The sequence below is a fragment of the Schistocerca piceifrons genome, chromosome 2 (assembly GCF_021461385.2).
Source record: "Schistocerca piceifrons isolate TAMUIC-IGC-003096 chromosome 2, iqSchPice1.1, whole genome shotgun sequence".
Taxonomy (NCBI): domain Eukaryota; kingdom Metazoa; phylum Arthropoda; class Insecta; order Orthoptera; family Acrididae; genus Schistocerca; species Schistocerca piceifrons.
In genome coordinates, this window is record NC_060139.1 from 179,483,921 (window position 1) to 179,509,823 (window position 25,903).

The window sequence follows — 25,903 nt, forward strand, 5'->3', positions numbered from 1 at the left end:
AGGAGCTGCCATTTCTCGGTTTATCGTGAAACTATCAACTAATAAGAATAATTTTAATATGATTTGCATGCGACAGATCCGTTTCTCATCAACTGTCCCTGACCAATGTTTACAGCTGAGGTCTTCAATTCCCACTGAATGAATACTCCTGCTGAAGGCAAAAGATTACATTAGGATCCCCACGACTTAACAATTTATAAGTCGACGACCACTTGTATTCTTGAAAAGAAATGTCATATAACTGCTCTGAATTTAATAATGGGAAAGTGCATAAATAAATACAGAAAATTTTAATAACAGTTGTTAATTATTACAACCCAAAGGAACATTACACGAAGAAAATAGTTAAAGTTGCATGAACCGCATGGCTTCTCTACCACAGTATGACGAAGACTTTGTTTGCAAAAATTCATGGAAGCAACCAAAATGAAAATAATCGTTAGACGAATAACGAATGGATAAACATAGCTGACCTACGAAATAAATGCATAGCACAGAGAAAACAAATTCTGGCACATAATAATGGAAGCTTCATGTCCCGCAATATCACTCATAATATCTCGGTACTCACGACAATATCTTGCATCAACATGGCAGGTCAAGTAAAGCATTTGCAGCATATATTACCTCGTATATGGAAGCTCGTGCGCAGAAAAATCCAGGTCGCAATTATCAGTACAAGTTTTCACATACAAATCCAGGTTGCCATCATGAACCAACCTCTTTCCCTCTCGACATACCTCTGGGTAGCCACGCTTCATCCCTAAGCGCAACACCCCACAGAATGCACCAAAAACCCCACAGAATGCACCAAAACGGAACAGAATAACTCCTTCACTCCTCATTAGAACATACTGACCATGCTGCTCGCACAGGACGTATAAAATTCCTGTTGGCTGAACCGCAGCTCACTCTAAGAACTGAACCAGGGCTGTCTACACCGCATATATCGACTAGAGGGGGCACATTGTCACAGAATCTGCTTACGAGGTAATAGACGCACAAAATGCGATAAATTGGAAATTGATGTACATAAGAGGTAACTTTTAATCTATCATACGAGGTGCATTACCAGTTGATAATGTGAAATTTATTACTCGGTGAATGCCTTCAAAAGAAAAACTGGTTTCAAACCAAAGTGTCTGTTTGCTAACCAGGCAACACTTTCTCCCACGATAATCGTAAATGAAAGAAACATCTGGAGCAAACCTTAGTAATACAGCTTTGTAGACCTGATGTTGTTAACGTTTGTAACAATATGATGGCTTTGACATGTTAAGCTTTGCTTTGTAACCATTTGCTCAAAATGTATAGAAAAGATGAAGCTAGATAACAACTCACGATAAATGAAAGAAAGGCAAACATTCAGAGGATCAAACGAACTGCACCAGTTACACTATATATCCGTGGCACAATGCGTTTCGGGAATTGCTTCCCATATCAAGTGGTCTGGGAACATATGAAATATGATGTCTCTGTAGTGGATGTAGTTCTCGAAGCACTTGAAAACATGAATCAATTTCCGAAGCACGTTGTATTAAAAACACAAAAAACATAGTTAGTGAAGTTAATCTGCTATTCTAATTCTGTACTGGTATTGTTGCATACGTCCAACAACATAATTTATTATAGATAAAATTAAGTCAAAGTTTAAATTACACATGAGGCTATGTGGTGGTAATCATAGCAGTAAATATTTACTGATTTTAAACGTGGCTGCAGCAGCAACTGTTAAAATTCTTCACAATAAAGGATGACAGCCAAAAACAGTTGCAGGATAGAATTTTTTTATTAAAATTCTTGACCTAGGTTTCGGTACATATAAATATACCTTCATCAGAAGTAAAACTTCTAAAATTACATCATGCACTGGAAAATAATAAAAACAATTATGCCAAAAGGCGTCGTCAATAATTAAAAGTGAAGTAACGGTGTTAAACCGTTCGCTTTGATCCTGTGCCCATTACACATGTTGTACAAATGGAGATGATATTTTAATTATTGAAGACGCCTTTTGGCATAATTGTTTTTATTATTTTCCAGTGCATGATGTAATTTTAGAAGTTTTACTTCTGATGAAGGTATATTTATATGTACCGAAACCTAGGTCAAGAATTTTAATAAAAAAATTCTATCCTGCAACTGTTTTTGGCTGTCATCCTTTATTGTGAAGTAAATATTTACCCTTTACCATTGTCAATACAATACAGAAGCTATTCTTACCTCAGACAATTTCGAATTATTTATTCTTACTTCCAACGTTTAAAAATATTTAAAACAGACGGTAACAATGAAAAATTTAACCCTTTCAAACGATGTTGACGTCGCAGATATTATTACAGGGTTGTAAGAAAATTGAAACTCTCTCAGTACTGAAAAATTTCAGTACTACCACATCACAGATGCATCGCAACGCGCCAGCCAACGACACTAACTTCTATATCACTCGACATGGACCACAACCCGCGGCAATATATCTTGCATACCAAGCAGAACAGTTATGGCTGGCTCTTAGTAATTAGTACGAGCTTTGAAACGCTATTGGTTTTAAAGCAGCTACAAGTAACACGCAAAATAGCGCGGAAATATTCCTTACATACTGTTTTGCTTGGCTCTGTAAAATTAGAAACTGAAATGCTATCGGTGTTACATCATGAAATTCAGGCGCTAGCCTAACATGTTTAGTGCTAAACGACGTCGCGTACAGCTGCTATGTAGTGCTTGTTCATGTTTTCAGTACCGTTAGAAGCTTCGTAAGTAAACAGATACTTTAGGGGTGGATGGGCAGGGGAGGGGGGGGGGCGGTAACGTGGGGTCGAATGACCACACGGCACTTATCCTTGCGTGTAGACCATTCCCACACTTTTCAACTGATATTACTAGTAATCTTACTCCTCAAATCAATCATTACTTCATTTTCGTGCATTACCTTTACCGTGTCTGATCTCATGCTAGTATTTTTTTCTTCAGGACGGAACAAAATAACGGACGATGGCAAAGATAGAGAGACTAGAAAATGGAGGATTACAGCAGCTAGGAAAACTTTTCTAAAAATGACAATTATGTCAATATCTAACGGAAATTAACGTATTAAGAAGTCTTTTCCGAAGGTATTTGGAGTGTATACGGAAATAAAACAGCAAAGACAACAAAACATAGAAATATCGAAGGTCAGATATGAAAATAGAGTATCAAACGGAAAGGTATTGAATCAAGTTTTTCGGTATCGTCAGCCAGGCGATACGCGATGTGTCATGATTTTTTAAATTTAAGTTTTGATTGAAAACCCATCAATTCAAGGTGGCACATGGAATCTTTTTTATTTGGACTGATTATTAGTTTCAGCTAACAATCTAGCCATCTCCAAATCATAAAAAAATCTTGATTAGTGTTTGTGCCGTTACGGCTTCACAATGGTTAAAAACTTTCTTAAAATGACAACATCCATACACGACGTAATTAAAAACAGCTTTCCATCGTTCGTGGCTAGCATAATTGAACGATGGTAGCAAAACAAAGGCGTTATGCCTTTACAACTTTGTACCTGGCACAATCTGTATTTATATCATTTCGTAATAGAGATCATCATATATATATTGCTGTAACGTGAAAAAATAGTATTTGCATCTATATATGCACATTATTACATGTACCACGTTACAGCAATATATATATATATATATATATGACGATGTCTGTCACGAAATGATGTAAAGACTGATGGTGTCAGGTTCAAAGTTGTAAAGGTATAACGCCTTTATTTTATGATCATCGTTCAATTACACTGACCGCAAACGATGAAAAGCTGTTTTTCATTATGTTATGTATGGATGTTGTCGTTTTAAGATACATCTTAACGATGTGCGGAACTGCAATGGCACCAACACTTACCAAGAATATTTTATGATCTGAAATGACTAGACTGTTAGCTGAAACTAGTAATTAACCCAAATAAAGAAGATTTCTTGTAGTATCTTTGCTTCGTGAGCTTTCAATACCCGACATAAATAAAAAAAAAGGTATTGACTCGAATAGGGGAGAAAAGGTCTTCAGGGATTAACTTGATTAAAAAATAGAGATCGACCGATACGTCTTATCGTGTGGCACAGGATTACAACATACTTTCGAAGAACATGACTGGGCAGTCATTGTAGTAATCGTAGTATTTGTTGATAATTACGTCATTATAATAATTTATGTCAACATTAAGAATAATTTGACTGAAATAATGCAATTGTCATTATTGCCAAATATCTAAGAAAACTGAAAGCTAGAAACAAATAGATTACACTAACTTATTATGAGCAATAAAGACAGGGTCATTCGTAAGTGCTTCCGAAGACACCTGCGCAAAAACTAGAAGACATACAGAAAACAAACATATATTCATGGATAGAGCACCTCTTCAACTTTTTAACTCTCATTACAGTTGCTCAATACGGGTACCTTTTCTGATGCGGCAAACGACGAGTGCAAGAGCACGCACATGCAGTTCATTGCAGTCACTGCTGCCCAGGAACGTGCAGTCACAACAGCGCATTCGAACTGTGTTCATTGGGTTCCCTATCAACATTCGTAAATTAATTCGATGCGACAATGCAGAGCAGATGATTTGTCTGCATGTTCTTACACGTCTGTCCCCTAATGGTGAGATCTACTACTCCTCCATGGCATGTATTACGAATAGAAACTTGGAATGATGCTCTGTCCACTGAATGTGTCATTTTTCTCTATGTATTGTAGTTTTCGCGCAGTCGCCTTCTCAAACCCTGGAGGTACTTATGACTAACCCTGTACAAGAACTATCCACGATGTCTGTCTTATTTATGGTGTCGAAGCTATCTTACAACAAGCACATGTTAGTCTTTGGTAGGAAACAACACTAATGCTGTACACTTCGTTTTTATAAAGTGTTGTTTCTTAAACAAATATAGATGATAAAATGCCACATTAATTTAGTCTTACTATAACTAACTTCATCTCGCTTATAAACATAACATACCATATCAGCTGAAGGGAATCAACAATACAATTTCACGATGTAGTGATTTGCGGAATTATATACAGAAAAAATGTGTTATTAACACATTACATGAACTGTTTTTCCTTTATGTTAAAAAGTGCATTAAATTTGAGAGAATTTGCTTTCTTCTATTATTTCTCTCTATCCATCTTTCTCCCACTGTCTATCTCTGTCTCTCTCGTTCGCTCTATCTCTCTCTGGCCTAAGAAGTACTGAATTTGTTTACCAACATGCAACAAAAACCTCTGAACATTACTGGTGGGTAGTGAGCTCTTGCCGGGTGCTGAGAACGTAACACAATGGATATCAAGAACATATTTTCCGTGTGAGTGAATTCCAGCTCTATAAATAGCTGCATAAGAAGAATTACAAGTTCTAAAAACTACTGTATTTCAAAAGCTAACTCTGCAAATATATTCGAAAAATTAGGACCATTGTAGTGCTCAGAACGTAACTGATTGCTGTAGTGGTTTCCGAATTTCTAGTGTGCAAAATTAATAAAGCATTTCTGTCACATGCCCACTGTTAGCGCATGGATACCTAGAAAATAAAAACTAGCGTTTGTATACCGAAGCAGTCCAAGAACTAATTAAAGTAAAGGAGACCTGTAACACATGCAATCACGGCAACAACCACCACTGATTAATAATGTCGCATGTTGCACAGTTGTTGGGTAACTGAGAGACGAACGCTTAGTATTAAAGTCTGCTCCTCACGTAGTGTGCCACCTGTACTATACTTCCCCACTCTGCCACATGCAGTCGAGTCGTGTATAAACATGTATCGAGTGCCTGTTGAAAATCTTCCTTAAGACATACTTTGTACCACACCCTGCTTTAACTCTGTCTTTACTCACAGTAACAGTGCAGACAGATAGAAATAGATATTTTGCAAGCGCTTCTGTATTTATCACGGCGGGAGCGACGTCGGGGCGTTGGGTGGTGCTTGCCAGGGCCGAACATTGCCTCCTGTCGGGGCGGTGTCGCCTTCACAATGACACAAGCCAGCCAACCGTCCCTGCGACTCTCTTGCCACGCTTACCTCACCTTACCTCTATAGTTACTCATCTTTACATGTACTTTTCGTCACCACTTGTTTTGGGCTGTTTATATTGTGTGTTTCTGTCTCTTGCAGTATCTTAGGAATGTACCTGTTTGGTGGTAAGTTTTGCATGCTCTCAGACGGATCCAGAAGATGTACTTGTCACGAAATCATCACGAGGCACCCGAACTGTGTCTGTGATAGGAAACACTTTAACAATATTCTCTGGGCAACAGTCACAGTTTTCCAGGTAAGCCTCAAATTTCTCTATACAATTGTAATTTTGTGTTTATTTGTGTGCTTTCAAATTCACTGTAGTTGGACTAACACATAAATTTTAATTTCTTTACTGCACGATTAATATGCAAGTTATTTTCAACTCATTATTAATATAAAGATACAAATTGTCTATTGTTTACTTGTGTAGTGTTTCTATTCTATTTTTTGCTATAAAGCTGCAAAATTCTAAAGAAACGCTAGATATATAATTTACTGAGAATAGCTGTTGTGAATTAATTTCTACTGGTTCCTTACATTTAAGTCTGACTATCGAATCACTTATTAATTTGTTAGAAAATTTTGACAGATAGTAGATATAATGATTATCGTAGTGTTATGAGCGTTATCTCCAGGACTAAAACAGTTCTTTCAACGATAACTGCTTTTTCCGACAATATGTTTACCTTATCTTTAAAAAAATAATTATGATTTAATGTATTCCACGTCAGATGTCAAACGGTAATTTCTTTGAAATTAACCACGGAATCAAAATACGGTGAGGTTAACTGTAGTAGATTCTCTCACGATGTATTATTGCACCTCTTGTGTCATTGTGCCATATAGCCTAGGAAACAAATGGGTAAAGAGGCAAGTACTTTGTTATATCAGAACAGACTAAATAAATGTCGTGTGACTAGGGCCTCCCGTCGGGTAGACCGTTCGCCGGGTGCAAGTCTTTCGATTGGACGCCACTTCGGAGACCTGCCCGTCGATGAGGATGACATGACGATGATTAGAACAACACAACACCCAGTCCCTGAGCGGATAAAATCTCCGACCCAGCTGGGAATCGAACCCGGGCCCTTAGGATTGACATTCTGTCGCGCTGACCACTCAGCTACCGGGGGCGCACAAAACAGGCTTCTTATATGGTATTAATCGTTCTACACTCTGACACAATACTCATTCAGAGTCTTCTGTATTGTCTTACTGCTGAGGTTCTCAGAAATATTTTTATACTATGAATGCATACCACGGTTTAAAATTAACTGTAAGGTAACTCTGAAGTTCACATTATGCAAACAGAAACCCTCCTGCGGCAACGAGTCCTCTGGAATCCATGCTCTTATGGCAACGTTTACGATCTGGGAGTCAGTGGCTATGGGTAGTTCGTCGCTCAGAGCTCCCCAGGAAACGCCGTAAAAATATGAGGAAACTCTATAAACTTCATCGGCCAATTTCGAATTGATGAAGTTATGAAGCGCGTATTGTTCTTGCTTCTGTAAACTTTGGAAAGCTCTTTTCTTTGCCCATAACAGGTCTCCCGTTTCCAGCAAGCTTATGTATCTTCCTTAACTTGGAAGGCACGCACAGGTCGAAGCCAAAGCGCGGAAGATTTTAATTCTGCGGTCTCCATTCCGCAGCTTTCCGGTGTCCCCGCTGCTTCATCTTTATCAAAGTTCTAGCTATTTAACGACAGCGGGCGCTACTGAGACTATCAGTAACATGATATAGCATATTACTCCACGACAATATCGTCTCTTTAAATTATTATACACTTGATCAATTTTTACTTGATCTTTATTGTACACGTCCCCGATTACAAGTAGAAATTAAGGAGATTTCTATCGGTTGCAAGGAAAGTGACGGAACAGTAACAGTAACACCTTCCTCACATTCTTGTCAACTAGCATTCCTTTTGTTAATGGAATCCGTAAAAATACCGCAAGCTCTACAACTGCATGGCCTACCCATTTTAGACAGCAAATCAATTATATCCAAGTTTTTTGCGAATATTTACTCCGTGTTATTCAGTAAATGCACCCTCACTGTAACACTTTGTTTGTGATTAACGTCCAACCAAGCGAACCGTTAAACGGTCACAAATACTATCGTAGTTCTTCATCTCCCTAGGTGAATGACTGAGTGTTCATCTGATATCAGCAGTTGTTGTGAGAGGATGCAACCTCATATCTCTGCGTTAACTGTGCAGAAAAATTGCACTTATGTTGACAAAATGAATTTTAATGTAATAATTCTTCCAAAATATGGTCCAATTGACAACGTATTGTTGTCTCGCATATCAATTAAGACGGGCACTGGGGTCTTGCTTGTCGTACATTCAAATGCCATAGCTTCTCGAAATCACTTCTTTTAAACATTGATATCATTCACTGTCATTACTTTCAAGGACAGAGACCGACCTTGATAATAAAACTTTCCTAGCCGAAAGCGTCAGTTTCCTCGGAAGAGGAAAATACATTCAGCAGATTTTTTACAGCATCAGCTTCAAAAAACCCGCAGTCGACTGCATTTATCAGAGCAATCCTTGCAAATTGTCCCACTTTCATTTTCCCCGAAAGACAATGGAGAGCTTGGAGTCTATAATTCCCAAGTCCCTCTTCGTGTCTACACGACTGCTACACCCAATACTGTGAAGAATCCGAGAGACGTACACCAATGTTTGTGGTCCTCTTCAGTTATTCCTCTCTCCTGCTTCTTCAGTCGCAAGATTAACTATTTTCGGGGGTGGCACACATCCCACTAGCCTGCTCGTTATTCTGGAAAGAACGTCAGGCAGAATAGTTCCACACATCTTCCAGCTAAGCCTGCGTATTTCGTACATTACCTGCACTGTAAAAATTTCTTCTAATTTGTCTTCCCCGCATCTGGTGTTTAGCAGATCTTGCTTTCGTTCATTCTTAAATCGAATGCTGTCCAAAACTATCTGTCCATAAAATTGAAAATTTCTTCTTCTTTCTCTTTACTTTCCTCAATTGCAAATTTTATCAATGAAGTCTTTTCCCTTGGACTTTTATTTCTCGTGCGAGCTTCATTTTTCACAATTCATTGATTTTCGAACATACAAATTAAATATCATTTTTAATTATACAGCTCTTCGCAGTCCACGTTAATCTGTTCAATCGTCACAGTATAAGGTTTAATCTGTTCAATTGTCACAATCTAAGGATACTCCAACGAGTCAGAAAAATACTGGGTAAAGTATTTGTACGAAGTTGTACGTTAACAAGCCGTAAATGCCCTTTCTTACCCTTAGCACAAGGTGGCAGAAACAGTCCGAAAACCTTGTAAGAGTGTTACAGGGTAGGCTGTGCTGCGAAATAACCGTAAAGAAAAAAATCAGTATGTTGTCCGTTTCCGAGTTCATTAGCACTGAAGTTAGCCAATCTGGCGGTTGCGCGCACAAATTCAAGCGGCCCGCCAGCGACAGTGTCGCCAAACGTGTTTTTCGTTTGGTTTCCTAAATCCGAACAAGAGAGCGATACAACAGTTGCACATGAGATGGTAGTAAGCGTCGAACCTGGGCGAAAGGTTGAGCGATCTCGTGCTCTATCATCTACGCTTTGAGAACAACCGACACTAATTGTTTCTCGCGGACCACTGAATTTGCGCGCGTTTCGGCCTGATCAGCTAACCTCAATGCTAATTAACTCTGAAACGATGAAACGTATAAAATTCTTCCACAAACATTATTTCTCAGCACAATCTACTCTGCAACACCCTTACAAGTTTTTCGGAATGTTTATGACCACCCTGTGTAACTTCCAGTATTTGTTCACCTCAAACTTTCAAGTGAAAATCATTTCCACTACCTATTTAGAGTTCTATTAGTGGAGTCGATAAATAAAAAGTACATCACTGACACTGCAGTTAACCTAAATCCGAAATTTTGAATGGTTTTAGACTTCGTATTGAAATTGTAGTTGGTAATGTATGGAAAAGATTTCATTCTTAGCTTTTATCTCCATCCAGTTTTCCATCATATACCTGTGAGCAACAACGGTATTAAAATAATCGACATCAAATTAATTACTATCATGTTTAAGGCTGCAGTAGCACAAATAAAGTTTTAAGTACCACCTCGAAAAAATAAAGTTACACAGTCAAGTCTTTGTGTGCTGGCCTATAGGGTGATTCCGGAATGATATTACAAACTTTCATGGGTGATGGAGAAAGGTAAATGTATCAGTTTGAGGTAAGGGACACTGGTCCGGAAAAAGTCGAATCGAAAGCTATAAGTGATGGTTATAAGCGAAAATCCTTCTGATACCTCTGACAGTGGAGGTGGTTGTAGGGACCAAACGAGAAAAAATTGTCAAGTAAACATGAACGCTAAAGTACATACCTAAAGAGTTATGAGCACTTGTTCATCTTTGCTAGTGTGTAACACTTCTGTTCTACAGAACAAGTGCTCACTGCTCTTACGGTAGCCATTTTAAAGCCCGTGTTTAATAGACAATTTTTTTCTTACATACTCCTAAAATGTGAAACATAAAGAGACTGCAATTGAAAAGGACCACGGTCAGAGGTATCAGAACGATTTTCGCTTATAACCATCGACTTCCTCGTTTCCCGACCAGGGGTCCCTTAACTCAAATTGATACATTTTCCCTTCTCCATAATTCGTGGAAGTTTGTAATATCATCATGATATCACTCTCTGTATTGGAATCCCGCATCATAATACCTTAGCATGCCGTTAGATGAACCAAAGCAAAATGGCGGAGACAACTAATAAATTGGGGTATCATGTGGCAATCCATTTTCAGCAACAGCGGAAAAGTTCGAGGCGTGTCAGGCCAATCCAGGTAACTTCTTCAACGTTCAGAATTCGGCTGACACAGCTGCAACATTTCTGCCGCTACTGTAAACGAATTGCCACTTGATACACCGATTTATCAATGGACTCCACATTTTGGTTTGGCTCGTCTGGAGGCATCATACGGTACTGTGGCGTGGTGATTTCAGTATGTACTGGGATTTGAGACATTTGCATGTAAAAAAAAGGGGATAATTATCTAATTTTATTTTTCCGAGGTTATAATTAAAACTTCATGACTATGCCGTGTACACTTCCAAGAATTAAGAAAGAAATTAAACTGCCACACTAAAACAGTCAGTCGATGTTTCTGTAGTAGATCCGATAAATTCTTTATTGATAAGAAATGTAGGTACAAGCGGAAAGTAAGTGTGCGTTTGGTGCGTGTCATACAGATCCTGACGCAGGAAGATTGGAACGTGGTGTTGTTCAACGGCATGGAGAAGACGACGCACTGGGCAGCCCTGTACTTCGTGGCTCTTATGACGTTCGGCAACTACGTGCTCTTCAACCTGCTGGTTGCCATCCTCGTCGAGGGCTTCTCCGCAGAGGTACGTATCTGCCCGTCGCACATACGTATCACCGTGGAACAATACTCAGGCGTCTCATACTCAACATTAAGTCCTCTACGGTTAATTAAAAAACAGAGGTCCACACAATGTGACCGCTATCGTACAAACGTAGGAAGATAAAAGAAGAGAAACTAGAGGGGTGTGGAGAGAAGCATATAAAATGATGTTGATTTAAGCACGATAGGTAGATTAAGTCGACTTGTACAATGGATGGTTTCAGCTGAAAGACTGATTTGTATTATCGATGTCACGTTTCACATTCCCAATTGAAGTGAAGATGCGTCCCGTTAAGGACGTCTCTACCCTGTCAAATAATCGCTCACCGTTTAACTGTTCAAAATAGTTCACCAATATATATATATATATATATATATATATATATATATATATATATATATATATATATATATATATACTATTTCGGCGGTATTACCATTATCAAGTCCAACTGCGAATATTACAGTTTGTAAGTTTCATTTACTTTTGCGATATCTGTATATTGATTTAACCTTTCATCGGTCTCGTAAACTGACAAAACGGACGGGAGAGCAGTTTGCTGACCACATTCTCCTCCATATCCGCATCCAGTGACGCCTGTGGTGTGAGGATGACGAGGCGGCCGGTCGGTACCGTTGGGCCTTCATAGCCTGTTCGCGAGAGTTCAATTTTAGTTAACTGTTCATGTATACTTACGTCTAGCTGGGCGAGACATACATATTGCGTCACTGATGAATCCTTTTGTCAATTGTCGCTGTTTTTATGTTGGTAAAACAATGTCACGTGGTAATCTGACAGCTAGTTGACAGTTCTCAGTGATTCTGTATATTTACAGAGTAGTTATAGCTAGTCAGCGGTATTGTTTGAGTTACAGATAACATTCAAAGATTACACAAACAATTATGTTAGGTCTTAAGAGCTGGAAACGTCATTTGCTTTTTACCTTTATCCTAGCAAATCGGATGACTTATGCCATTTATTGATCTTTTTTAGTAAGAAAGCTTGTTACTTTCTTGGTATCGATGATGATGACGAAGGAGTCATGAAGTGCTGTTTACGTCTCATGTGTTCACACTTTCAATCTCTTCTGAAAAATAAAAATCTAACGAACTAAAAAACGCTGCATTGAATCTCCGCTTCAGAATGGATTTCCTCTTATTTCAATTATTTGCGCAATTTAGACACGTACTTATTTTATTCTTTTTTGCCTGTATATGAATTCAGTAAGTGGAAAATAGACCTGAATCAGTTCGTTCCCGTGTCAAGTGTCCCTGGCTGTTTTCTCTTTACCACCAATTTCGCGTCTATCAACTTGGTCCTTTCCTTCCCTCGTCCCAACACAATCAAGTTTTCATACCTTCAACATTTCTGTTTCTGCCTATTCAGAATCATATACACATCTCTTCGTCACTAGTTGTGCGGTTAGCATCTAAAATATACAACGTTGTTCTGTAGCTAAGACCTAATTTCTTCCAGACTTCAGTTCAGAGAAAAGTAATTCACAAACAGAAATACCGTTCTCATACGATGTTTTAAAGTGTGTTAATGATAGGGAGAACGCAGCTATTAACAGGTACTGTTCTCTCAATGTACTAAATGCACTGTCGAACAGGATAAACAAATGCTACGCTATGGGAAATTAATGGCTAATATAATCCCCATGGTCTGCAATAAACCACAGATCGGATGATCACAGCATTATAGATTATGTTCGTTGTATACTACACTAGTTAAAAGAAAATTATGGTAATTGTATCTGTTATTCAATGCCTTGACAGACCTACTGTCCGTCCGCTTCCTACCCAATTAATTCCATCAGTTTAAGGATTTCGTCGTCTGAAAGACCTTCTCGCTTAACATTATTGATCTAAAGACGTTATATATCGTCGGAGAATGCTCTAAGAATCTTCGATGCAAATGTTCTACCATACGCATTCACACCTTCGTCGAGTGTGTGCAAAGTCATACAGCCTCGATTACATTCGATATAGGTGGAGTCAAGTGCTTCGTACTATCCATATAGTCATGCCTAACTCTATACATATTCTATACTTACTGACGTAGCTAGGCTTAATTATCTCCTTCGTTGTTTCGCATGTTTCGGTGGTCAACTGACTGCTCGAACTGTTTCAAAAGCGTGTCCCTGTTTCCATGCCTACTGAAAATGGCTTCAGTTTTATTCAGGGGAGTTTTATTGTAGTTAATAGACAACTGATAAGACAATCGCTGCGCGTGTCGTTAATGGTAGCACGTGACAAAAAAAATGTTCAAATGTGTGTGAAATCTTATGGTCCCATAACTGCTAAAGTCATCAGTCCCTAAGCTTACACACTACTTAACCTAAATTATCCTAAGGACAAACACACACACCCATGCCCGAGGGAGGACTCGAACCTCCGCCGGGACCAGCCGCACAGTCCATGACTGAGCACGTGACACAGTACCTGACTGTTTCGTCCTCATTTTCTGCGAAATTCTTGAGAGAACACGTTTGATGGTTTCTATATATTCGTTGCATTTATTTTTACGTCAACAGCGTATTCTGTATCGTCGACAAAGTTATGAATCTCGTCGTCAGTAGCTTTCAGCTCATCGTTTCTCCTGTAATCTGACCGTTCTATATTCTACGTTCTCCAGTGGCTCCGAATCGGTAAACTCCTGTACCTCCGACAAAGCGCGTATTGTTTGTTGTTTTGCATGTCCGTCGACTTCTTCATTGATACTTGCGTGCGTTATAGTACCAGTTTTCTATATCTGACACCTTTACAGAAATTCCATTCCTATATAAATTGTGTTCTGTCTACAACGTAGTGCAAACGAGGTGCATACAGTAGAACTGGTGTAAACAGGAAAAAATAGATACTCTTTTATTACGTTTACAAGGGGCTCCGAAAACCGGCTTTCATAATCCGGTTTCCTAATGCCGTTTCTGACTGGTCATTTAATATTTCAAAAGCGATTTAGGAAATGCTGAATTTCCTCTTCCATTATCGATTTTCGCGCCAACCGCTTCTTGAATTCTGCTTGGATTGTCAGGTTCATTCAGGCATTTAAAAGTGTCGGTTAATCTGAGTGGAATGACTTTTGTGCGGCAGAGAAGAACGAGTATTAGGTTCAACAGGAATGTAATCAACAGTATTTAATTTATCGTGCTGACTTAAACGGAAAACGGAACACTGAATGGCCAGAGGCCATTTGTGTAAAACATCTACCGATCCAAAAAATGATCTTTCCAAAATTTGACAGGTTTAGCAAAATTGACTCAGGAGTCACATGTAAAGAGGACAGGCAAAAACGGTTTCTAAATTCGATTTTCGTCCGGAAGTTGTGTCACACGTAACGCATCGTTTTCTGGGCTCTGAACATAAGAGAAGTTGGCAACGGTAAATAAGGACTGTGATAGCGCCTCTTTCGGATAATGTACGAACTAGGTTCGAATCAACGCTGATGTGGCGCCTCTTGCGGAATATATGTGAACTAAATAAGATTTGTTGAGATTCTGTGTAGGAAACAAATTCAAACGTCTTTGATTTGCCTTGGTATCTTATCAAGTGATGTTCGACGTATGTTTATTTTCTTAATACATCGCGATTTCCGAGATGGCGGTTAGTTTGGCACCTAATAGCAGAGCTTAAATTGCTACGAGCAGCAAAAATATTTGCTATCGTGACTGTCACAAACTTTCGGAATACATTATGTCTTGATTTCCGAAGTGGTGGTTAGTGCTAAAATTTGACTCCACATTGGTTGTTGTCATGTCCTAAAAAGTAACACTTCATTATGACGCCGAAATTCGCACATTTTTCTTAAAACCCCATTCTAGCGCACCTTATGACAGTGTTTATGATTTCAAGTAATAGACATGACTATTGTCTACAGTTTAGTGTCATATATATGTATTTAAAGTTTGTCCTGAAATCACTTTTGAATTTGCTAAAATTATACCTCTTTGAATACAAAAGCGCATACTCACTCTACAATAACACTGCACGTTTGCGGAATATTACTAACCCAAAAACGACTAAAGGAACCTAAACAGTATCAGAATGTTTGGGATACTCACCTTAGCGATTTCCTGAGACGCAGAACGCGTGACGCGACTATCCATCGCAATTCCCTAGTATTACGATACGGCGTGATGCAACGTGTTCAGCCAGTCTGCGATCTCCACGCTAAATATACTCTGTTGAACTAGAGTTAAGGGTCTTCCCGGCTTTCGATACCAGCATCTTTATATGTCGCGTATGCGTTTTGTATTTCATCAAATATCATACAATCAAAGATACATCAAGATATAACCATAGATAAAACATTCGCAACTCGATACTTCATAAATCACAATATTCATTACATCAAAGATTCCACACACGTGTGGTTTGATCTAATATTTCTTGACAAACGGAAGCCAGCTGTAAGGCGTAAGTCTCGTCGTACACATAGCTTGGAGTAACAATGTTTTAGAGATGAAATGAAACGAACAGGTAAGCCTAGTTATAGGTTGAGCAAACAGAAGACTTCGGTTTATGGGTATGATGGCTGGGAGAACGTAATTTGTCTGCTAAAAAAGTGGGTTAAAATATTTGTACGGAATTTTTGTAATGTGTGTTATCAACATCAGATCTGACTAACAGGGGATACCGAGAACTTATAAGGAAGGCCAGGCACTGGAAGAAATCGTATTTCTTGCGAAAACCTAAATTAAAAAATCCAGAAACCGGGGTACAGGTTGGGAACTACGAATATTTTGGAATACACTGCATACAGATCTCGCAGTTATCGCGCGGACCAAAGTAGACTAACAACAGTTAGCACATAGAATAAAAGGTAATCAATCTTTCCATGGTCCATCCGTAAATGCAAAGGGACGAAGCCTTAATGTATTGTCAAATAAAAATTGTTCATTACTATACATGCAATAGAAATTCACAATGTAGACAGTCTAAACGTAGAATTTTTTTGATTTTGCCCTACTCTTTAAAGAACACGACGTCAAACGGGCATTTTTGGTTATCCCTCGGTAATACTTGTCAATAAACTGTGACCTTGAATCGAAGACGATTTTGATGTTGTTATGTACAGTTGATCATCGTTTTGTTACTAGCAGCTTCAGGAACACTTACTATTGGAAAGTATTCAGTAGTCTTTGTTGAGAACATACAAAGAGTCAGTCATTTCTGCTCGTGCAGCATAAGACGTAGTAGACCATTAGCTTTCGACGGCCCGTTACAATAGCCAGCTTGATATTTATGTCATAGTTTTTTCCACTATCGTTCATTTGAACTCGGGTTTGTGCACCTACCTCTGCATCTGGGTGTAAGGCTAATAATTTTGAAACGAAATAGTAGAAGACGCAATGGCACACAGGTGGCGTACGTGACGACTCTCTCATAACATTCTACTGTCAGAAGGACATCTGGACACAGAAATTAGCGTCAGATCCAAGGCGACAAGCCGGCCGCGGTGGTCTAGCGGTTCTAGGCGCGCAGTCCGGAACCGCGCGACTGCTACGGTCGCAGGTTCGAATCCTGCCTCGGGCAAGGATGTGTGTGATGTCCTTAGGTTAGTTAGGTTTAAGTAGTTCTAAGTTCTAGGGGACTGATGACCACAGATGTTAAGTCCCATAGTGCTCAGAGCCAATTGAACCAAGGCGACAAAATACTCATCATGTTTGGATCCTGCAGTCGTGCCAAGTAAGGAAAAAAACTGTTTTGACACTGAAAGGAGCAATGTAACATTACAAGGAAGGGCATGAGCAATGATTGTGCTTTTTTATTAACTGGAATTTAACCATGGGCCTATAGTCATCACTCACCTCGGCACGCATGTGCGGTAGCGCTCGACTCGGAAATAAGCCGGTTCGAATCCCGGTGGTGGATGAAATTTTCATTGGCAGTGTTTGGCCAGCAGTAAGACACAGATGTGGTGCTGATTATCAGTCTTTGCGCCAATGTCCTGTTGATCCGTCCGTCAAATGGGGAAAATAAGTTTGACGCCCCGTTGTTGCTACTCACGAGGAGTACACTGCTGGTATGGGACTCCATCCTCTCTCTTCTCCTCACCGCAACAACATAAATCAACTGTATTGTACAAGCACTCGTCACATGACACGGAAACACACTTGACACTACATACCAGGTCGGACAAATGCAACGGAAAACCATCTCCACTAGGATCTCATGTAGAACGTTGGTGTAAGACTGCCGCTTCTGCTTCCGTACGTTCGCGGTAGTAACCAGTATGCTACTACGTACTTCATAATTTAAATTGTCAAAGATGGATGGGGCAAAAATCCGGCCGTGGTCTATTCCAAAGTGTAGCAGTGCATCATTATACTGAAACAATAGCTGTCGCCAAACACTGAGTGAACGTTTTCTAACGTGTCAGTCAAAGTACTGCAAAAAAACGTACGACAGTCGGCTTGCACGGAAATAGGTAAGGGCCCGAAAGCACTTCTCTCACGATTCCACCCCACAAGTTTACGCCATAGCGTGCCTGAAAGCCATGTTTGCGGGTGACATGTGGGAGGTGTTCTGACTAATAATGGCTGTTGTGGAGGTTGGAAATACCTTCACGAGTGACGCAAGATCCCTAAGTGACATCGCATGTTTATAAAATGTTCGTTATCTTCCCCTTAGTGCAAAAGCCATTCACAAAACTGTATGAATGCAGTCTTCTGGATCCTGGCGCTGCGTTAACGTGTAGTGATATGGATACAGTTCTTCATCGTGCAACACTTCAACTGGAACTGCCTTGCAAGATCACGGATATTTCGCCGAGGTGACTGGTAAACGGTTTCACGAATCGCATCCCTGTGTGTGGAGTACGTTTTGTCCTTGGACGACCTGTGTCCAATACTTGTGGGCGAAGACTACTGATTACCCGAAGGCGTTGCTGCAGGTGACGAAAAACAATCTTATAGAGATCTTGCCTTTTATGATACCTTGCAGCATACACAGGAGCAGCAATAGCAGCAGTTTAGTTATCGGTTGCACCCAGCACGAAAAGCATATTGACATATTAATCGTTTGCGTACTTCATCGGAAAGACGCCCTACATGAAACTGACAGAACTAGTTATTGTTGTGCTCTGCGTGTTTAGTAGATACGTGCATGCAGTTCAACGGATTCCACTGTCATGTCACAAGCTATTGTCATGCAGCAAAATTATGTCCTCCTTATAAACGACGAGAACTAGGGAACGGACGACTTAAAAAAATAAAAAAAAGGAACCTAATGAGGATTCAAACTATAACATGTGGGTCTGATGTCCCAGCAGTGTGTTCAGTGAGCTATGGCGGCTGGGAAGGTAGTAGGGGGTGATACGTTCCTCTGTGCATTCCGATGTGCTGCACGATGTGAATTGTCAGCTCCTCGTTATCACACATGTGTTTTCAAAAATGCACCCGATCTGATTTTACTACATAGAATCTGGAGCAGGAGTCGCATACCAACCTACAAATGCGGTATATTTTCGTCGACCTGTATACGTATAGTGTGAATCACCTAAAATTTGCAATGTAAATATTGCAGAAATGGGAAGTACTACTGATGTGCGGTTTTCACAGAATGGGTTGGTAGCCAGGGGCTCGTATCCATCAACAGATTGTAATAATACTTACAAAGTGTATTTTTTGTGCAAACATACATTTTTTAAATGGAATAATGCCTACCGACATTAACAAACTAAAAGTAGGTTAAATTACAATGGCAGTGATGTTTGTTGCAGGATTCTAGTGCGAGTCGTTTATGAGATATCGTATTTTATAAAGTTCCCACACCGACACTTGGAGAATACTTGTGGCAGCACACACTAAAGAACAGCCGAGTGCATACACTACTTTTGTGTATTCTGACCATTAACGAGACACGTGCCAAACACACGTTGTGTTCAACATGACCTCCGGCAGCGGCAGTACACCGCTTCCAGTCTGGTATGGAACGACTGCTGCACACTTGCTAGCATTTCAGCGGAGGTGTCCAAGTAAGCTGCAATAGTACGTCATCGGGTGTAGTTGGTAAGTCCTTGTAGACAGCGTCTTTCAACTTTCCCCACAGAACAAAAGTGCACAGGAGTCAAATCTGAGGAAGGAAGCAGCCAAGTACAGGTCCTCAGCGACCATTCCAACGACTTTGGAACTGTTCTTGAAGACATACTGTAGTACTTCGTGCTGGACTGGACAGCCATCACGTTGCTGCCGCAATTTCCTCCTAGCCTGAGAGGAACGTCTTCTACTAGTAGCATCGGTGGCGCCTTCAATGTTCCGTCTGCGAAAAGCGTGCCTATGAGCTGATGGTTCACTATATCGCACCAAACGTTCACGCTGGATGGACAGGGATTGTCAACAGAGCAGTAGTGCATGTTTCGGGAGTTTACCTGGCCGTGATTGGTAAATGTGGCTTCATCACTAAATAAGGTACAGGAGTAAGGAGTATCCTGTCTTAATGTCCATGTGCAGAAGTTAACGCTATTCTCACGATCGTCTCCGTGAAACTCTTGATGGAGAGACATGTGATAGGGATGGAACGTATGTCGATGGAGAATGCTCAGGAGCCGGCCGCGGTGGTCTAGCGGTTCTAGGCGCTCAGTCCGGAGCCGCGCGACTGCTACGGTCGCAGGTTCGAATCCTGCCTCGGGCATGGATGTGCGTGATGTCCTTAGGTTAGTTAGGTTTAAGTAGTTCTAAGTTCTAGGGGACTGATGACCGTAGATGTTAAGTCCCATAGTGCTCAGAGCCATTTGAACCAATGCTCAGGACACTTACCTGTCTCATGCCATTTCCTTGTGCGATTGCGCAGGACCTAACGTGCGGATCAACTGAAACATGAACATTAATTACCCCCTCTTGTCATCTGTTGTTTCCTTCTACTACGTTCTCTAGGTGTTACACTACCAATTTCACGTAACTAGTTGAAGAGATCGATAAATAATTGCCAAGATGGTTCACGTCTATTGCGATATCGTGCCACATTCACCGTACTAGAACGAACTGCATTGTTCCTACACTCTTCATGCACCATGAGCATGTCGGCTTTTTCTGCATTGGTAAATCCCGTCAACCACTCACGGCCTCCTGCCTGGACTAACTCACTGGTAAGTCGCAATACAATCAAGGAACACACAGGCACACTATAAGCAAATATAACAACAACGTACCTAGCAACTACGCAAGTTAAATGACACAGACAATGTAGGGGTCAAAACTTTTCAAAATACGATATCTTGCAACAAACAACACTGACATTCTGATTATCCTACTTTTAGCTTGTTGACGATAGGCATTGTTCCGCTTAAAAAAGTGTGTGTTTGCACAAAAAATACACTTTCTAAGTATTATTACTAACTGTTCATTGGCTAACAAGACAAGCCCCTGACTACCAATCCATTCTGTGAAAACCGCATATCAATAGCACTTTCCATTTTCGCAATATTCGACAAGAACTGTTCTACAATCGGAACTGACCGCTGTACCTTTACATATGAGATGAAACATATTGAAGATATGTACGATTAGGGATCTTTCTGTTAATCATCAGTCGAGTGCCTGTTCTGAAAGTCCCTTTCTTCGGTCTCCTACAAGTCTCCATTGAGTCAAAGGAAAATCTTTGATATAGGTACATTTATACGATTTCTTTGTCTTTTCCTATTCCACGCTTTCGTTTCTTGGATTGTATTTGTGGTTGTTCAGACCCCCGTGCATGGGCCAGTCTACATTTGTGTTCCTTTGTCTTTCGCTGATGTTTCTATGCAAAACCTGCTACACTTCCTTTGTACCTGTTAATTGCATTCCCTCGTCTCATTGATTAAATACCGTCTTCCTTCAATTATTCTTACCCTTTCCTTATCTCTGTCTTTCGTTAGTTGTAAACTCATTTCAATAATCTCAAGTATTTCGTTCTTTTTTACTTCTTTTCCCTAACTATCAAATTTCCTTCAGTACTTTGTTCGAAAGGTTTCTTAATTTATCTTTTCCTTTTGTCTGTGCCCCCATTTTCCATTGTGGTATACCTCTTCCTTCATTTCTCTAAATTTCTGGTTATTTTCAGTCATAGTTATAAACTTGTTATCAGAATAATCTTAGTATCCTTTTTTGCAAAAAAACAGATTTCTAAATGTCTGTGTAAATATAAAGTTTAAATGGTGTATTTCTTTTTTCTAGTCATTTTCTAAATACCGTTTCTCTCTTATGATTTATAAATAACAGGCCAAATCCATTGAAGACCTCCAGATTCTTGTCTCCTCTTCCATTTCTATATACCAGCCCATATTTTTTTGATAAATGCCAGCCATCGCCTTCTGTCATAGTCTATACCACACCCCTTTCAGAATTCCTTACTTTCCTTACGTTTTCCCTCTGTAAAGAGTTCTAGATCTCACTCTTCTTCTATTTGCATCCCCCAATCCTTATTTTTTACTTTACAGTCTGCAGCCCCCCTCTCGTCCAATATTCTTACATAGTACCCCTCTTTAAAGAGCTCCAGTTTCCTGTCCCCTCTTCCGTTTCTATTCCCCAACCCATATTCTTCGATGAAAGCCACTCTTTCCTGTTTATCACATTCTATTCCACATCACTTTTCGGCTTCCTCACTTTTCATTTCTCCTAAGCGCTTCATACTTCTTACTTTCTGTTCTGATGTTTGGGTGAAGCTTGTGTCACTTGTAACTTACTGGGAAGTGACGCCAAAATGACGTGTCTTCCGTAACACACGATACGAACACGAAACTCGGTAGCAATCGAAAAATTAAGAACTTTGAAGGCACCATACAGAAATTCGTCGATTTTACCTACGTCCTATGAATATACGCTCACACACACCTCAATCTTGGTATGATTTTTTATAACTAAATGTCAGTTAATGATCTATCGGTGGTAAAAGTCTTCAGGTGATCCTAAGTGTAAAATGAAATGCTAAGAGTTCATCGTAGTGTAGTAGATGGAGGATTGTGATTGCGGAGTCGAAAGGAGTAGGTTTACGTCCTGGTATATTCAAATATTTTTTCATACATTTTTCCATTTGTAAAAGATTCTGAAATTTTCTTATGCTGTTCTGTAGTAATCGAAGTTACATATTTATAAGAGCGCTGTTTCTCATGATTGAGTTTGTTCAGTTTTGTGAATTTGGATGAAAAAATTGGAAGAATGGTGATCTAAACCACATCCACATTAATCGCGAAAATTGCGGATATAACGTGGTAATGAATTTTATAAATGACGTGCTGATATAACTAATTTCAAATAGTCACTGAAAATATAAGTAAAGTACTAGAGTTGCGTGATAACTTTCGTTTTTTAATAAGAATGACGTGTATACTTTGCAACCAATTGCCTTGTTTCTTTTTCCGCCGAAGCAATTACACACGTTTTTGGATTCTACACTCATTGTTCCTGGAGTACGTGTATTAGCATTGAATTTCATTACTAAGGTGTGGAGCACACGTAATTCTCTGTAAATACTGCATGGTTATAATTAAATGTACGTACTCACGGAGGCCAGATCTGAGCCGTAATTATCCTATGGCAGCGAAATTTGGTTGATATGCTTATGCATTAATGCGGAACCATTTTACACAGGAAAAAATTAGTTCCAGTGTTGCAAATTGGCGCTGTGCACTGTTTCTACGGTTGTAATACATCCACGCTGTCATATGACAAGCCGTGAGTGAACAGTATGACTACTGAGAAGAGAGACCGTGCGCTGTTAGTGAAACTGTTTTATGCGAACGGCAGCAATTACAGTGTCGCCGGCTGGAAGTCTGAGGAGAGACCCCATGTCATTACGTGGTTTAAAGGAGATGATAACGAAATTCGAAAACGCCGGTGACCTTAGTTGAACAATTCAGAGGCTTCCTTTACCAGGATAGAGGTTGGCTGGCAGCTTTTCTATGAGCTCTTTGCGGTGTGGGGGTGTAGCCATGTACGTGGAAAATGGCATCCCATTTGAGTCAATCGATGTTTCAAAGTACTGCACTAAAAATGTGTTTGAATGTAGTGCAGGTGTGATTAAATTTAGTGGAGCTAAACTTCTAACTGTTGTTATTTCTAGATCCCCAGGCTCCGATTTCACAACATTTTTGCTAAAGCTAGAGAAGGTTCTTGGTTCACTTTATATGAAATACAAAAAGTTAGTTATATATGGTAACTTCAATATTAATTGTATAAGTGATTGTGCAAGGAAAAGGATGCTGGTAGACATCCTTAATTCATACAATCTTATGCAAACCGTATTCTTTCTAGCGAGAGTGCAAGGGAACAATAGAACAACCATAGACAACATTTTTGTTCATTCCTCATTACTAGAAGGGCATTCTGTTAACTCTAAAAGATTTTTGCGCTGCAACACATGTTAAACATAGTTACCAACGTTTTAGGAAAGCGGATCCAGTTGCTGTAGAGATCTATGTAAACCTTATCAAGGAACAAGACTGGCAAGATGTTTGTAGTGCTGCTACAGTAGACGATAAATATAATGTTTTCCTCAAGACTTTTCTCGTGCTCTTTGAAAGTTGCTTTCCGTTAGAACGTTCAAAACAGGGTACTAGCACAAATGGGCACCCTGGGTGGCTGACTAGAGGGGTAAGAATATCTTGTAGAACAAAGTGGCAATTACATCAAAACGTTAGAAACAATCAGAATCTAAATGCAGCAGCCCATTACAAACAGTATTGTAAGGTGCTTAAAAATGTTATTAGGAAGGCAAAAAGTATGTGGTATGCAGATAGAATAGCTAAGTCTCAGGATAAAATTAAAACCGTATGGTCAGTCGTAAAGGAAGTGACTGGTCTGCAGAGACAGGTCGAGGATATAGAATCAGTGCGTAGTGGGAATGTCCGTGTTACTGATAAGTCGCATACATGTACAGTATTTAATAATCACTTTCTCAATATAGCAGGTGAACTAAATAGAAACTTAGTCCCAACAGGGTGTTGAAAAAAGTGTTCCGAGACTGTTACCTGAAATGCTCCTCCATGATACTGACAAGAGGGAGATTGAGTTAATAATTAAATCACTGAAGACCGAGAACTCTCATGGATATGACGGGGTATCTAGCAGAATACTGAAGTATTGTTCTATGTAGGTTAGCCCAGTACTTAGCCATATCTGTAACTTTTCCTTTAGGAGTGGTCGGTTTCCTGACCGATTAAAGTACTCGGTAGTGAAGCCACTTTATAAAAAGGGAGACAGGGATAATGTTGACAATTTTAGACCTATTTCTATGCCATCGGTGTTGGCTAAAGTTATCGAGAAGGTTGTATATACAAGGTTACTGGAGCATTTAAATATTTCTGTTTGCTGATGACACTAGCTTGGTAGTGAAGGATCTTGTGTGTAATATTGAAACAGTATCAAATAATGTAGTTCATGAAATAAGTTCGTGGCTTGTGGAAAATAATTTGATGCTAAATCACAGTAAGACTCAGTTTTTATAGTTTCTGACTCACAATTCAACAAGAACCGTTATTTTGATCAGACAGAATGAGCATATTATAAGCGAGACGGAACAGTTCAAGTTCCTAGAAGTTCGGATAGATAGTAAGCTGTTGTGGAAAGCCCATGTTCAGGATCTTGTTCAGAAACTAAATGCTGCTTTATTTACCATTAGAACAGTATCTGAAATAAGTGACAGTTCAACACGAAAAGTAGTCTACTTCGCATATTTTCATACGCTTATGTCGTATGGTATTATTTTTTGGGGTAATTCTTCTGATTCAAAAAGGATATTTTTGGCTCAAAAATGGGCTGTTCGAGCTATATGTGGTGTAAGTTCGAGAACCTCTTGTCGACCCCTATTCAATAGACTGAGAATTCTGACATTGCCCTCACAGTATATGTTTTCTTTAATGTCGTTTGTTGTTACAATATTAGCTTATTCCCAAGAGTTAGCAGCTTTCACTCAGTTAATACTAGCCAGAAATCAAATCTGCATGTGGAATGCACTTCCTTGACTCTTGTGCAGAAAGGAGTGCAGTATTCTGCTGCATCCATTTTCAATAAGCTACCACAAGAACTCAAAAATCTTAGCAGTAGCCCAAACACTTTTAAGTCTAAACTGAAGAATTTCCTCATGGCTCACTTCTTCTGTTCTGTCGAAGAGCTCCAGGAAGAGCTGAAAAATTAAGCAAATTCCCGTGTTTCATTGTTGATTTTCTTTATTTAAACTTACGACTTGTCGCCTGAATATGTTTCTTACATTTCATTTTATCTGTTTTTACAATCGTGCTATAATTTCATGTATTGACTCGTTCCATGACCATGGAGACTTCTCCTTAATTTGGTCCCACGGAACAATAAATAAATAAATAAAAACCTGGAAGAAGAAGGCGTCCTATCCCGGTGGAAGTTATTGAGGAGGTTGCTGTTGCTGTAACTGACAGTGCAGCACGTGCCCGGCTAGTTCTAGTGCTCGTGCAGTGTCACGAGAATTGTCCGACCCAC

At 39.6% G+C, this 25,903-nt stretch overlaps 1 protein-coding gene across 1 annotated transcript in view; it reads left to right on the plus strand.

The window, feature by feature from the left end:
* The window catches only part of LOC124775227 (voltage-dependent T-type calcium channel subunit alpha-1G-like), a 790,960-nt gene that overhangs the window by 509,489 nt on the left and 255,568 nt on the right, over positions 1-25,903 (plus strand). Inside the window, exon 17 of the mRNA XM_047250065.1 lies at positions 11,299-11,454. Within this exon, the coding sequence (XP_047106021.1) occupies positions 11,299-11,454 (156 nt within the window). The remainder of the gene's footprint in view (positions 1-11,298; positions 11,455-25,903) is intronic.